At 39.2% G+C, this 15,501-nt stretch overlaps 1 protein-coding gene across 1 annotated transcript; it reads right to left on the bottom strand.

Annotated features, from left to right (window-relative positions):
• Positions 1 to 1,766: 1,766 nt before the first annotated feature.
• LOC148302669 (uncharacterized) lies at positions 1,767 to 14,086 on the bottom strand. The gene is made up of 9 exons (XM_088271216.1): positions 13,909 to 14,086; positions 12,124 to 12,542; positions 11,770 to 12,042; positions 6,928 to 7,081; positions 6,700 to 6,842; positions 5,526 to 6,593; positions 5,246 to 5,444; positions 4,670 to 4,981; positions 1,767 to 4,588 (listed from the first exon to the last, which is right to left on the bottom strand). The coding sequence occupies exons 1-9, from the start codon at positions 13,936 to 13,938 to the stop codon at positions 4,361 to 4,363; spliced, it is 2,826 nt and encodes a 941-aa protein (XP_088127342.1). The 5' UTR covers positions 13,939 to 14,086; the 3' UTR covers positions 1,767 to 4,360.
• Between the last annotated feature and the right edge of the window lie 1,415 nt (positions 14,087 to 15,501).

The raw sequence follows: 15,501 nt of genomic DNA, 5'->3' as shown, positions 1-15,501 counted from the left end.
CAATGCAGAACAAATATAAGCACAAAATTCAAGTAGGTTCGATGCAATTGAACGCTTTGGAACAAATCCATATTGTTTAGAGCTTATTATTGGCCTACAGTATGACATAATTACAGCATAAATTAGTTGTTCAAATACTTTTGCAAAACACGATAATATGCTGATAGGTCGGTAATTTCTCATGCAAGATTTGTCTCCTGATATATGGATGGGTATTATATTAGCCATCTTCCACAAATCAGGGAAGATACATTTATTTAGAGATTTGGTGAAGATAATATGTAATGGCACACACAATTTGTCACTGCAATTTTTTATAAAAACAATTGGATCAGGTCCTGGACCTTTGTTATTATCTAGTTTTTTAAGACACAATCTTATTGTCTCTACACTTATATTTATGTTAGAAAGATTGAGCTGGCTCAATGTATTTAGGTGATCAACAAATGTATTAGATAACTGACTAGGATTTAATTGATTACAGACAGATGCGAAATATTTTGAGAATACTTCTATGTCTCTTCCATTATTTGCATGTATATCATCAAAGTTTTTGTGCTGAACGCAATTTGTGCTACAAATGTATTCAATGATAATGGTGACACATTTTTGCCAAATTTTGAAGCGTCAGTAAAAACAAACGTCTTTGACATTTTTCTAGTTAAAAAAAATTAATTATTTGTCACAAATTCAGGTTACACTCCTTAACAATTTATAAGTACATAATTTTATTTGAATAAACATTAATAAAAATTAGTACAAAATTGAGTATTCTTTCAACATGGAACACATTATCGTATTTTACATTGATTTCTATGGGGAAAAATGTTTCCTTTAACGAGTATGATGCTGGAACAAATTATGCTCGTTACAAGAGGTTCAACTGCAATATGTTTTTCTTAAAATTATTTTACATTCATTGTTTAATCTATGCATAATAATTGCGTTAAAAAACTGAAAGGCTTAAATATTGGAGCTAAAATGAAAAATGTCTGTTGCCATTTATATGCTGACAACGCTGTGATTCTTGCCGATAGTAGAGAAGACCTGCAGGAGCTAGAGAAAAATGTTTATAATACGTTCAAGGATAATGATTTGCTGACGAATGCTAACAAATCCAAAATCATAATTTTAAGAAAGAAATGAAGAGATCTGGCTTTAAAATAACTGTGAATGAAGAATTTTTTCTAAATAAGTAAATTCGTTTATTCGGGAAGTATGTTTTTTAGGGATAAAAAGATTGATAAAGATACTAAAAGCAGAGTGAATGCTGGAAATATGGTGGACAGTTCACTGAAATCAGTTAAAATAAAATAAAAGCCTATTATCCAAAGCTAAACTGGCAGCTTTAAACTTCTGACCTGACCACTTTCAAGCGATACTTGAGTGGTCAGTCAGGTTAGAAGTCAAAATAATTGGCGGGTATGTATGGAGATGCATGATGTGGAAGAGGCATAAATTTTTCGTACACAGAGCAGTGTGGCGTTCTATTCTCTCCGCCTACGCCTGCAGGGAAGTTTTGCGGTGGTTGGTTAGTTATTTATTAAAAAATAATTGTGAATATACAATATAAAAAACTAAATTGGATACTGATTTTTTTACTATGGGCCTTACTGCAATACCCGATGGAAGATTGTTTTCTCAATATTGGCGGGTTTTTATCCCTTAGGAGTGTCAAAATTATTCGGCGCCTATTTGTCGTTTCCTAAGCAATATGTAGATGTCCACTTTGAACAGAATTTTTTTTGCAAAAATAAAACAAGATCTGGAATATGTATATAATATTTATTATATCTCGATAAACAAATGTCAAATAAAGTCAATGTAGCAATTTTTACTTTTATTTTTATAGTGATACTTATCCCGTGTACCTACAGAAGAAAACCGGATGTTTTCAAATAACAAATAACTGGCGTTCTTATTGTTTGATATTGAGGTCCTTTAGATGCTCATAGTGTTGTTTTGGATTATTATGTCTGGTTGCAGATATAATAACAGGGTCTATTATCCACTCGGAGGAACTTAACAAACAATTAGTTTCCCAATACATTTGGTAATACATGACGCTTATGAAGACCTCAGTACATCAAGGATGGCGAACATGTCAGGGGTACTAAACTTTTTATACTAGGGTAGTAATTTATCCCTTTTTATATGACTAGGTTATATAATTTGACATAATGTATGTATTTCCGCATTCAATTAAGGTAGTTCTCACAGTTCATTAGTAGATAAATAAGCTTATTGTATAAATAATGACATTATTTGCTAAGTAATAATTGTAACATATTATTTTCCACAAAGGATGTCTCAAATTCGAATTCAATAGGCAGTGCTAGAGGGTTATTCTATTACATTATTTTCATCAATCTCGATATATTTTTATTAACTCGATCCAACAATAATATAAATGAACACAAACATAAAATACAGAAACCTACTTACACTATGTGGTAGGTATTTTTTGGTTCCTCTGAAATCAAATTTTATAGGGTATCCCTTCGATGAATCTTCCCTTAGTTTGGTTGTTTATTCTGAACATGCTGTAGTTGTTTTTTCATTCAACTTTGCGTAACAATTCGTGGTTTAGTAAATTGCTCGCTCTTAGAACACGAATAAGTAATTGATCTTATGTTACAATAGTAATTACAGATGTTTTGTTAAGCGCCTTTTTTCTGAATTATCACCTCAAAGGCACTGTAAAGTAATGATGCATATTCATCATATCACAACACACCTATTTTGGGACTATCATACATATATTCATTAATTTATCACTCGTAAGACAAAAATAACTCGTTGCTAATAATTAAAATGACTTTTTTTACATGCGAAAAATAAGTTTATTATTTTTAATGATATAATTTCATAAAAAAACAATTTGATTTAGAAGCCACTTTTGGTTACCATTAAGAATCATTAAATTGATTGTAAATCAATTTATCTTTCCCTGAGTTCAAATTTCATATATTAATCACTAATAATAAAATCAGCGGCATTGAAATTTGACATCTGCTACTGATAAAGTTGTCTACTGTAGTATTTACTATGACGGGCAAAAGTAAATATTGACAGTCTGAATGACGATTATAAGTCTTGACTAATACTAAAATATGTATCGGAAATGAGTGTTTCATCCCTGTACAAAGTAAAAAATCACAGAGTCTATGAAATCTATTTGGTAATTAGCTTATTAACAATACTACACATTAGGTAAACACGATAATATAAAGGTAACATCGTAACAACACTAGAACATCACGTAACAAATTGGAATGGCTATAATATAATAATATAATAACCAGAGCCTACAAATAGTCTAATCAAGTGCGAGTCGTTTAGGGAAATACAAAATTGGTAGCATAAAAAATGTTTATCGCATATTGCCGCTATTCTAAGTCTAATTTCAATCAGTGCTTTTCTTATACATATAATAAAAATACATTTCCTTCAAAACTCGAAGGTATAACGATATCTTTCTTTTTAAGGCATTATTTTAAAGTTCGCAAGTAGTAAAAAAATACCTTATTTAAAAAGATCTCGAACAATTCCAATATTACTGACAGTTAATTATAAAAGAGAGATTAACACTTTACTAGCACGTCATAATGAGATTGTCTCGTTATGCGATTTGTAACTTAGTTCGCATGAAAAAAATCCACAATGATTTAATGGTGACATCGGTGAAGGGAATGAACTAGAGATGCTGGATTTTTGGGAACCATATTACATTATATTAAACAATGACTCAATCGGTTTGTTTTTCCTCGTCCATTTGTTGATTGAATAAACATACACCGAGGTAGAATATTCATCATCTCGGGTTTAATGACATTTTTATGAAAGACGAAATGGGATGGAAATAAAATAGATTTAAAAAAAAAATATAGAAAAAAGTTCAGTAGTTTAGCTCTCTCTTAGTAGTATGTAATGCATAATCATTTGAAATAATCCATAAAGCGCCACTACTTACTACATACCTCACAGGCGGTTCTCAGTGATTAATCATGCTAATGTACAGAATGTATTTTTTTTTTTAAATTATTTTCTGAATAATCATATTTTATGCGTCTTATTTGGACAACGCTTTGGACAGTGATTTAATAAAATAATGTTAACAGAAAGAATGGTATATTAATCGACAGACAACCCATTGCTCTAGTCAATGGCCATATTTGCCGCATTCATGAGGAAAGTACATTTTTAACATCGGTTGAGAGACGTCGATAAAATCACGAATGATTGGAAAACCCCATATAAAGAACGTACATGTAATACAGTGGAAAAACTCATTTGAAAAATGAATCAGTACACCCGACAAAAACTGAATAATTCCGGGAGAATATCCATTCGGAGTATGTTACTTCTTGCTAGATCCTTGCGAGAGAAGTTGGGCGTTGAGTTCCTTCATGTGCGTGGCCACGTGCTGCGGCATCCTGGAGTAATCCCGCAGTACCTGCGTCAGGTACAGCAGCAGGATGGAGGGCCAGTGTCTGCGGAGCAGGCGGAGCTTGAAGGCGGCGTGCGCGGCCTGACACAGCACCCGCGACAGGTGCGCGCGACCGCGGTGACGCAGCACGACCTCCTCCTGGAAAGGAATATTGTACATTCATTGGGGAGTTGTCATCGTTCCTTGCGTACTACTAACTGGCGCAGTGTGTCGGCGTACCTGCGACATGGCGCTGCGTCTCCACTGCAGCGCCTCCCGCGCCACTACGTCTCGCAGAGCCGGGTCCGCGCTGCACAGCCAGGCGCGCGCCCCCGCGTCTGCGTCGCCCGCCGCGCTCTCCGCCGCGCCCGCCGCCCGCCGGCGCGCCGCCACGCCGTCCCGCTCCGAGCCCTGCTTGGGCGCTCCGCCGTCCCGCTCCCCCTGGAGCCGAGACAGCAGCGGCTGCAGCAGCGAGTCGGGCAGGGACCAAAGCACTACGTCACTCAGTCCGCTGAACTCTTCGTTTGCCGCGGCTATATCATTCTCGGTCACCTGGTGCCAAATAAAAAAATAAAAAAACATTAAGCGCTATTAAAAAATTTAAAATAAAGACGCTATTCTGCAGAGTCACAGAATGGGCTTTACTTCATGTATATGCGGATAGCCTTTATTTAAAATAGAAAGCAGCCACGGTCACATGGTAGTATGGATATACACTACTGTAGATAACTGGCATCGTGTCGGATTTGAAGTGATCTTTCCATAGCTTTCGACAAGCTTACATTCTGATACGGTATATTTAGAGAGAGAGTATACCTCTTGGTGGTCGAGGGCGCGCAGACCCCAGTGCGCGAGGCGGTAGAGCGCGTAGGAATGCCAGGGGCGCAGCGCCAGCGGGTTGCCTTCGCGGCTGATGGACAGCGAGCAGACCCCGCGCAGGCCGGCCAGCGCACCCAGCTGCCCCGCCACCGCCAGTCCGCACGCGCGGAATGTCAAGTGCACCGCGTTGGGGAATCTATACGTGGAATTATTCTGTCATTAGATAACTAGTGCAGAAAGGTTCAATATAATTTTTAATGGGGAAAATCATTAAAACCTGAGCTTGATAGTGGCCAGCTTGGAGCAGATGTCCGCAAAGCTGACGTAGTGGAAGTGCAAGGTAGAGACTCCTTCGGCGGGCGGCCATCCCTTCTCCAGGCGCTTGAGGGCTCCGAGACCCCACAGACTGGCTTCGCTGCCGCGCACTTCTACTAACCAGTCGCCACCTTGTTCTCTGTCCTTTACGATGGGATCGTGCGAGGGAGTACTTTCTGCCGGGGTCTTTCCGGCCACCTTCGGTTTGGCCGTGACGGGTCGACTCGGCGCCTGTTTGGTGACGGCTCTACGCGACGTCGTGGCGCTCTTTATGTATCGACTCCTGGCGCTTCCGGAACGAGATAGCGCTTCCCTCTTCCCGAACCGGTTGACCGCTTCACTCCCGGAGGTAGACGAGTTTGTCATTGTCGAGTTTAAGTTCGTGGCGGCCGAAAGGATACTCATATTTTCGCTATTATCACTTATGGATCTGTTTTTAAGCGGAAATTTGACATGATTATCAGATATGGATGCAGATTTGCTGCTTGCAAAAGTGGCTCGTTTTTTATTAGCCGTTTGTACTCTACGTTGCGGCATTTTCTTGGACATTTCGGATTCACTTTCACTAGTCGTTGTAGGTAAAGAACTAAGAGATGAATTCATAACAGGATCCATACTGGACAAACTCTCCCAGCGCTTGAGGACCTTGCCGACAGTCTTCTCCGACATATCCAAACCCCCTAAAGTCAACCTCTGGTGCTCTAACGAGTCGATTATGGGAACCAGGATCGGAGGGAGCTTCAGTAGCTCGCTGCTAGTGGAGGTGGAGTGAGAAATATCCGTGTCTTGGGAAACACTTCTGTGTGAAAAGTTTACACGTTTCTCCCCAAAACCGTTGGCCACATTCTGTTTAACCGTGTTTTTAAAATTTGGATTAGAAGGTGTCTTTGAAAACGGAAAATTAGTAGTTTTGATTAAATCTGGAGTTTCGGATTTAGGTAATCCGACAGGGTCGAAAGTAAACTCAGTGGATGAGTTAATATTGTTAAGTAATGGTGTGGTAGGCGAAGTAAGGCACTTGCTTTGGGATCTGGAAAAATTCAAAGTCAGTATTTACTTTCATATTTTGTCAGCTGTAATGAAATGTAACGACGGAATGTCAGTCAGAGTGAATGATTTCAATAGTAAGCAGATACCTCAATAATTCCCAGTTGGTTCTCGCATTAGATATAACTTGCTCCCGGCGTGCGTTGGCATCGGCTTCTTCTCCGAGTTCACTGAAAGCAATATTAGTGCTAGCTTCTTTATTCTGTCTCCACGCCATCGCAGCCCGGCGAACCTGTTAATTGACAGAAAACATGTTTACTATAGGGATTCGGTTTTCTAGAATGAAATCAGGCGAAGGAGTAAGTAGACGGCAGGACCTGCTCGGAAACTTGCATCTGGCTGATGAATGCGAGAGTGGGGAGAGACGAAACGAGGAAGGGGACACAGTCTCCCCCGAGAGCGACGGGGTTGCCGTCCAGCGTCACTTCCCGGAGTGATGTCGCCATCGCTACACTCGAGATGTCCTCAACACTATAACAATAAAATATTACGTTACATGGTTTAATTTACCGTTTTATTTTACTTTTTCTTTGAGGGAATAATGAGCCGCAAAGCTTTTATTTTAGAAGCTTTTCAATAAGTAGTACAGCGAGGATGCAGGAGGTAGATATGAAAAATATATTAGGAACATCCAGATAAATTTAAAATAAATACTTCTACTACTACTACTACTACCATCACGCCGTTTCGCCGCAGGGGTAGGCAGAGAGGATGGAACGCCACACTCTTCTGTCCTGACATACACTCCTCGCCTCCTTCACGTCCATACATCTAGTTATACATGCCGTCCGATTACGCAGACTTTTGACACCGCCAGATTTTAGGTTCTGATTGATCTGATCGTGCCAAGTCTTTTTCAATCGTCCTCGTTCTGTTTTCCCTCTCACATTCGCCACATATTTTTTATATTTTCTTAGTCATTCTCTCGTTATCCATTCGCTCCACATGTCCATACCACCGTAAAGAACTCTTCCTAATCTTTTCAATTATTCCTTGTTCAGCCTTACATTCCTTTCTTATATCTTCGTTTTTAATTCTGTCATACAATTTGAAAACTGATTTTCCACACATTCGTCTGAGGGAGCGCATTTCCACAGCGTTCACTCTGCTTTTGTCCTTCCTTTGCCAGTTCCATGTTTCGCTTCCACACATTAGTGTCAGTTCCAGCACGCCGTTGTGAACCGCTAGCTTGGCTTCCATGGACATATTCTTATTTGCAATCACTCTGTTCAAAGCACCATTTATTCTATTCCCTGTATTCACTCTTCTCTCAATATCCTTATCCACTTTTCCATCCCTTGTGAACATGCTTCCTAGATATAAAAATTCTTGCACCTGTTCTAGGGATTCATTGTGCACGATAATCTTGCATTCTGTCATATCTTTCTCTCTTTCAAACACCATGACATTTGATTTACTTTCATTCATTGCCAGATCATTTTCCATACATACATCATACATTCTTGACACTATTAGTTGCAAATCCTCCGCGCTGCTCGCTAGCAGTACGGCGTCATCCGCATACAGCAAGCAACTAACAGTTATATTTATCATTTTCGCTCCAATTCCCACACTTAAAATCTTTTTCATACAATGGTCCATATACAGATTAACTCTTTCTCCGCGCTTGGCATCTAGAGGTGATTTGCTGAACAAGGCCCATACGCGGCTGGCACCTATAGGTGACGCTGAGTTTTGGCCCTTATATCTTTACCATTTCATACAATTTTTGGTCGAAAATTGCTTGAACACAAGCTCTCAGCATATTTTAAGTGACATCTTACGAGATACCTCCTAAACATTTATAAATTAGTTTAAAAAAATCAGATCTCCGATGAACTGTGAGATTGCCCAATAGTTCAACTTTTGGCCGCTACGTGGCGCGCGCAAATTTCGTAGTTTTGAAGTGGATTATGCGTCAGTAAGGATATATGCATTATCTTTCTGTTACTTTATACTAAATCTCGGTTCGCGGTGTACCTTTATTCCGGAATACTTACTTACCTTTATTTGTTTTTATTTTCTCGGAGACTTTTGCTAAATATCTGTGAAGGAGTGTTTTGTCCTTTTTGCATTAGCTTTTATTTTTGCAAAATATTTGAAAACTTTTTGAAAAAATACAGTATATTTTTTTTTTTTTTATTTGTAAAAAATCCGATTAAAGAAACTCGCAATAAACTCCTGTTTTTAATAACGCAAATACGTATATAAAGATATATTTATATTACGAAGATTGTGTTTTTTATTGTTCGAAAATTTAGTGCCTTGTGATATATATTTTAAGTTTATATTATTAAAAATGGAGAGCCGTAACCTGTCCCAAAAAGAAATAGAGGATATGTAATCGATTTGTTTTTATCAAATGGATAAACATTATTTAAATCTGTCACTTCGAAAAATATTGTCTTTGCCGAATTTCAACTAAATGTTATCCGCCAAATTATTAATAAATATTCGCAATTTACTAAAGCATTCCCTCAACTTCACGCACGTCATGTGATACGGAAAGCAGAGTGTCATTCAAAAATGAGTTATTAAAACACATGCCCCGAACGATTCCATCTACAGAAAAAAAAATCACTCCATTTCGTAGATATAAAATCTGCTCCGAGTTAGGGCAACGTAAAATGACTAGAGTAATGTGTTGCGAGTGTGATGTGTCCCTTTGTCACCTAACGTGCTTCTATACGCATCATGAAAGAATAAACTATTAGTTGATTATTAATGACTTTCCTAGTGTTTAGCTTATCTTAGTGTAATAAATCCTAAAATCATAAGTGGAGCTAGTGTTACCGCGAGTCGAGTTTCTCAAGTGCGAGAAATACGATCGACGCAGTGACCGACAGATTGATGACAAAAAATGGCGCCAGGCCGAGAGGTATGTTTTTTAGTATGCGGGGTCATTATTTATTTATTTCTCCGAAAATAAATAAAATAAAGATGGTTTCATAATTTGAAAAAATACTTTAGGTGTCGGTTGACATATTTATACAACGTTAATTTGACAGACAGCGTACGGTTTAAAAAAAATGTTTTCGTTTCCCTAAAAACAGTGCCGCGTATGAGTGTTGCTCGCATACATTGAAGACGCGGAGAAAAGGTTAAACAACCATGGTGACATTACACATCCCTGCTTTACGCCTTTGGATATTGCAAACCATGATGTAATGCCCCCATTCACTCGTATACTCGCTCTGCAGCAACTGCTTGTATTAGTTTATTATCTACTCCATATTTTTCCAGCACGCTCCATAATTACATCCTATCAATCTTATCATACGCTTTCTGCAAATCCACAAAAGCACAGAAGAGTTTCTGATTTTTAGCCAAAAACTTTTCCGTCAGCATTCGTAGTGCAAAAATTTGATCTGCGCAACCTCTTCCACTCATAAAAGCACCTTGCACATCCCAAATCCGTTCTTTTGTCACCATTCTAACTCTTTCAATTATAATCTTACTATAGAGTTTACCGACAAAGCTTAGCAGGCTTATCGCCCTATAATTCCCACACTCTGTGCGAGATCCCTTTCCCTTGAATAGAGGCATGATTACTGCCCGTCTCCAATCCAGATGTGTGTATCCTTCCTCAAGACACAGGTTAAATAGTCTGTGAATCCATGTAAGGGTGGTCAGTCCACCACATTTTACAAACTCTAGCAATATTATCATACCCAACAGCCTTACCGTTCCGCATTAATTTTAAGGCATTCGTTATTTCTGTTATTTTAAGGCATTTTCATACTTATCTCACATACCATACCCTCACTCACACCTATTGGTGTCTCGGTGGAGACATTACCGTTACTTTCATAAATTTCCACAAAGTATTCTTTCCATCTTTCTTTCACTTCACTTTCATTCGTCAATATTTTACCATCATTTGATTTGATAACTTTCATACCTCCATTTTCAGTCTCATTTTTTGCGTTCTTTACCTCTTTCCAGAAAAGCTTAATGTTTTCTTGAAAGTGTGTTGACTTTTTCATACCTTCTTCTCTCTTTAGACGATCTTTCCGTTCTTTTACTCCCATTTTTACTTTCCTCTTACATTCTTTATACCGATCTTTCATTATTTTAAAAAGTTCACTCTTAACATCGTTAACTGCTACCATATTTAGCCAAGCATTATTCTTCTCAGAGACAAGTTCTTTCATGCCCTCATCCCACCATGCATCTCCTTTTTTTCTACCTTGGATCGCAACTCCACATACACTCTTTGCTGACTCAAACATACACGATTTGATGTGCTCCCAGGTATCGTCTACATTCATATCCATATTCCTTACATTCAAACTTTCACTCACTTCCCTTGCATACGTTTTACTTACATTATAGACTTGTAGTTTTTCAACTTTGACTCTCGATGAAACCGGAACAGTTTTGTTCCTGGACCGCCATCCACGGAACAGAATTACTCTCGATACGATGAGGAAATGGTCCGACTCCATTACAGCCCCTCTGAATACTCTCGTATCGATTGTATTTCTCCTCAATCTCGAGTCAGCAACAACATAATCGATTATGGTCCTTTCGTTCCCTCTCTCCCATGTATAATGATAGATCCCCTTGTGATAGAAAAAAGTACTCGAAATAAAGAGGTTCCATTCCAGACACAACTCAAGCAGACTATTCCCATTACCATTCGTTCTGTTATCACCAAACATACCTAAGGCTGATTCGAAGCCATCCCTCCGAGTGCCTATCCATCCGTTAAAATCACCTGCTAGAATCACTCTTTCATTCGATCTTCTATTTGTCAGCACTTCTCTTACACTATCCCAGAACTCTCGTTTCACATCTTAAGAAGGTGAGTCACAGGAGCATACCCTATTACGATAAGGATACTAGTGACTCCAATCTTGAAGGAGATCCACATGAGCCTGGCACTGATAAATTTGTATTCTTTCATACACTCTACCATGCTCGGGGATAGTAGCGCCGAGACGCCCTGACTCGCCCGCTCGAATAAGATAATAAATACGTATACATATATACAAATGTATGAAAATTGAAATATGAATTAAAAATAGAGCATTATGAATCTTAGATCTTAAATGATAAAATTCATTAAATTAATTTATCCAGAAATAAACCCGGGCCTCTGATTTCTTGTACAACAACCGAATGTGCTACATAAGTACGTGCAGAAACAGAAATACCTCTGCAAATCATTATTGCTCAGGAAGAGTTTCTGGAGTTTGGGAACGCCGTCGCATCCGGAAAGCATTCTGAGACGATTCCTCTTGAGGTTGAGTTCTCGGAGCTGCGGTAGGCCGCGCAGGTCGGCGGAGCGGAGTTGGTTGCCGGCGAGGTTCAGCACCTTGAGCTCCCGCAGGCCGGCGAGCCCGCTGGCCACGGTGATCCGGTTCCCGTGCAAGTCCAGCACTTCCAACTTGGCCGACACTCCCGCCAGGCCGTCTATCTTTCTTATCCTGTAACGGACATTCAAAATTACACACTTGCAAACCCTTGCGCTATACTGCGGCGGTAGCGGTAGAGGCGAGAGCGAGCACCTGTTCTTGCCGATGAGCAACACGCGGAGGGAGGAGAGGCAGTCGAGGGAAGCGATGTCCTGCAGCTGGTTGTCGTACAGGTCGAGCAGCACGAGGCCCCGGCAGGACAGCCCGCGCAGCGAGCTCAGCAGGTTGTGCTGCAGCGACAGCAGGCGCGGCCCGTCCGCGCCGCCGCACAGCGCCGCGGGCAGCGCGCTCAGCCCGCGCCGGTCCAGGCTCAGGCGCTCGGGGGCCGCGGGCGGCGGGCCGGGCGGCGCGGCGCTCAGCGCGCGCGGGCCGAGCGCGCGCCGCGGCCCGCCCGTCGCGCCCCCTGCGCCCGCCAGCGCCGGCCCGATGTGCAGCAGGTCCCCGCAGTCCCGCTGCGCCGCGTCCACGCTCCGTGCCGACTTGCCGCGCAACCCAAATACTGATCTTCTAGCCTGAATCATAGTGAGGTATATTCGATACCGTACTAATAGGTTATTATAATACAAATTTTATATATTAAAATCTCTAAGATTTATCGGTCCAGCATTATTACTGAACTGTTTTTATAGTTATTGACTATTAAAAACTGAGAAGCTAAACTGGCAGTGCACAACGGAGTCCTGGTTCTAACTCTAATGTATGGAAGTGAAACATGAAGTTGGCAAACAAAGGATGAAAGTAGACTGAATGCAGTCGAAATGCGATCTCTCAGAAGAATGTGCGACAAAACGATGTATGATAGATGTGCGAATAGTGAAATAAGGAAGGAATGCAAAGCTGAGATAAGCATTATCGATAAAATTAAGAAAGGTGTGTTGAGATGGTTTGGACATGTAGAACGAATGAGTGAGGAAAGAACGGTAAAACAAATTTATGAGGCGAATGTTAGTGGGAAAAGAAGCAGAGGAAGACCGAGAAAAACATGGCACGATCAGGTATGCCAAATACTTGAAAGTGGTCAGGTTAGGAGTCGTAACAATCGGCGGGTATGTATGAGGAGATGTTTGCAAGGACAGAGTGGTGTGGCGCTCTATTTTCTCTGCCTACCCCTGCGGAGAAGCGGCGTGATGATGAGATGAGGTGAGGTAAAAACTGAGATGACCCGCCGTGACGGGAGAACTAGGGTACCCTGTGCGGGTCCCGTATATTATAATTTTTTTATATTAAAAATAATTATTTGATTGATTTAGAAATAAATTTTATTTAGGTAAACAGATTGCATATATTTGAGAGTTTATTTTTATGCATTCCCAAAGTACCAATATGTTATTTACAGTTAAACTTGTATATTATGAAGCTGTCGCTATACCATTTTATTTATTAAATGGAATTACATATTACATACATTCCCAAGTCCCCTGGAGACCATCAATAAGTTGTCAATACGATGTCACATTCATATCATTGATGCGATTACTGACATGGAAGTGACATGAACATTCGCAAATTAAAAAATTTTCTGTTCAAGTTCAGCTGTACAATGAAATTTAGTAGATTAATTTCAAGTAAAATAGACCTTACTCTCTACATTAAGAATAATTGAAATGAAAACATAAATTGCACAAAAATCATTACGGATCATTGCGAAATACCAATAATTATGCTCCATTACAATATCCTAATAGTTTTCTGTGTCGTATCCTTTTGTGTGAGTTAATAGAAAAATAGCTTTAAATGTATATCAGGTAGTTGAAAATTAAAAATGACATAAAACGCTCTTCTTTAATATAAAAGCATCGAAAGACTCCAGGTGGAGTACGGTGAAGTTTGCATAGCTCGGGTTCAGAATAAATAATGGCAAACAATCTCGTTACTTACGACATTTCCACGATTGCCTGAAGTTGGCATGGAAAGGTGTACTACGCCATGGTTCTTATTGATGTCTTCAAACTGTATTCAATATCCATATAAAGTTAATTAATGCAGACGGGAGTAGCATCCCAGATTCCCATAATAATACTAGATTATTATCGATATGTCAAAAGTGACATTTGTGTTGTGGTTCACGCCTCGGTGTTGCCTACACGAGCGCCAGTTTCCCCACTATAGTTACGTGTTATCCATAATACGAAGTACGGCAGTAGCTACCTAGTAGGGAATCTATGATTTGGGTATAACCAAAAGCAAGTTTGTGATATCAATCTGCAGAATGCGGATAAGCCGCTGCTGTTGTAGTTCTCACTTATTTAATGAGAACTGCGTGAGGGTCGTCTTGAAGGAGGACCTGGATCACACGTTCTGTTAAATGTCGGCTACCCGAGCTTCCCATCGGATTTTTCCACCCTTTGACTACCAAAATCCGATACATCGGCTTAAGGTATTCTAGCGAAAAATGCCGGATCCGTCGAATCTGACGTCATGATTTATAAAAGTATCACTTATATTTTGGACAGTATGTTAGGGATTCTTTCAGGGTTGTGTAAAATATATCGATTAATATTTTTTTCCAATTTATAAATCGATATCTAGAATTAAATATTTTACAATTACTTATAATATTATTGAAACATTACAATTTTGTTTCCGTTAAAATTAATAGAAAAGTAAAGCTATAGCAATAAAATAAGAAAAAAATTAAAAAATTGTACAAGATGAAAAATAATACAAAGTATAACAATTACAACGCAGCTTATAAAAAATAAATAAAAATGATTATGAATAAACAAAAATACAATAAAAATACTTAAATATAATTAGACCAATCAACGGCGTTTTGTTCATAAAAACAATATTTAGTTTTTTAGTGAACTTTAGTGAGGCCATAAACGTTTTATTTTTATTTTAAGTAAGTTTTTACAATCGATACGAGAGTATTTAGAGGGGCTGAAATGGAGTCGGACCATTTCCTCGTCGTATCGAGAGTAATTCTGTTCCGTGGATGGCGGTCCAGGAACAAAACTGGTCCGGTGTCATCTAGAGTCAAAGTTGAAAAACTACAAGTCGATAATGTAAGTAAGTCGTATGAAAGGGAAGTGAGTAAAAGATTGAATGTAAGGAATATGGATATGAATGTAGACGATACCTGGGAGCACATCAAATCGTGTATGTATGAGTCAGCAAAGAGTGTATGTGGAGTTGCGATCCAAGGTAGAAAAAAAGGAGATGCATGGTGGGATGAGGGCATGAAAGGACTTGTCTCTGAGAAGAAGAATGCTTGGCTAAATATGGTAGCAGTTAACGATGTTAAGAGTGAACTTTTTAAAATAATGAAAGATCGGTATAAAGAATGTAAGAGAAAAGTGAAAATGGGAGTAAAAGAACGGAAAGATCGTCTAAAGAGAGAAGAAGGTATGAAAATATCAATCCACTTTCAAGAAAACATTAAGCTTTTCTGGAAAGAGGTAAAGAACGCAAAAAATGAGACTGAAAATGGAGGTATGAAAGTTATCAAATCAAATGATGGTAAAATAT

This window comes from Brachycentrus maculatus, unplaced genomic scaffold (genome assembly GCF_059751285.1).
Source record: "Brachycentrus maculatus isolate JH-2025_06_01 unplaced genomic scaffold, ASM5975128v1 h1tg000421l, whole genome shotgun sequence".
Taxonomy (NCBI): domain Eukaryota; kingdom Metazoa; phylum Arthropoda; class Insecta; order Trichoptera; family Brachycentridae; genus Brachycentrus; species Brachycentrus maculatus.
This window is presented reverse-complemented; position numbering and strand designations above follow the sequence as displayed.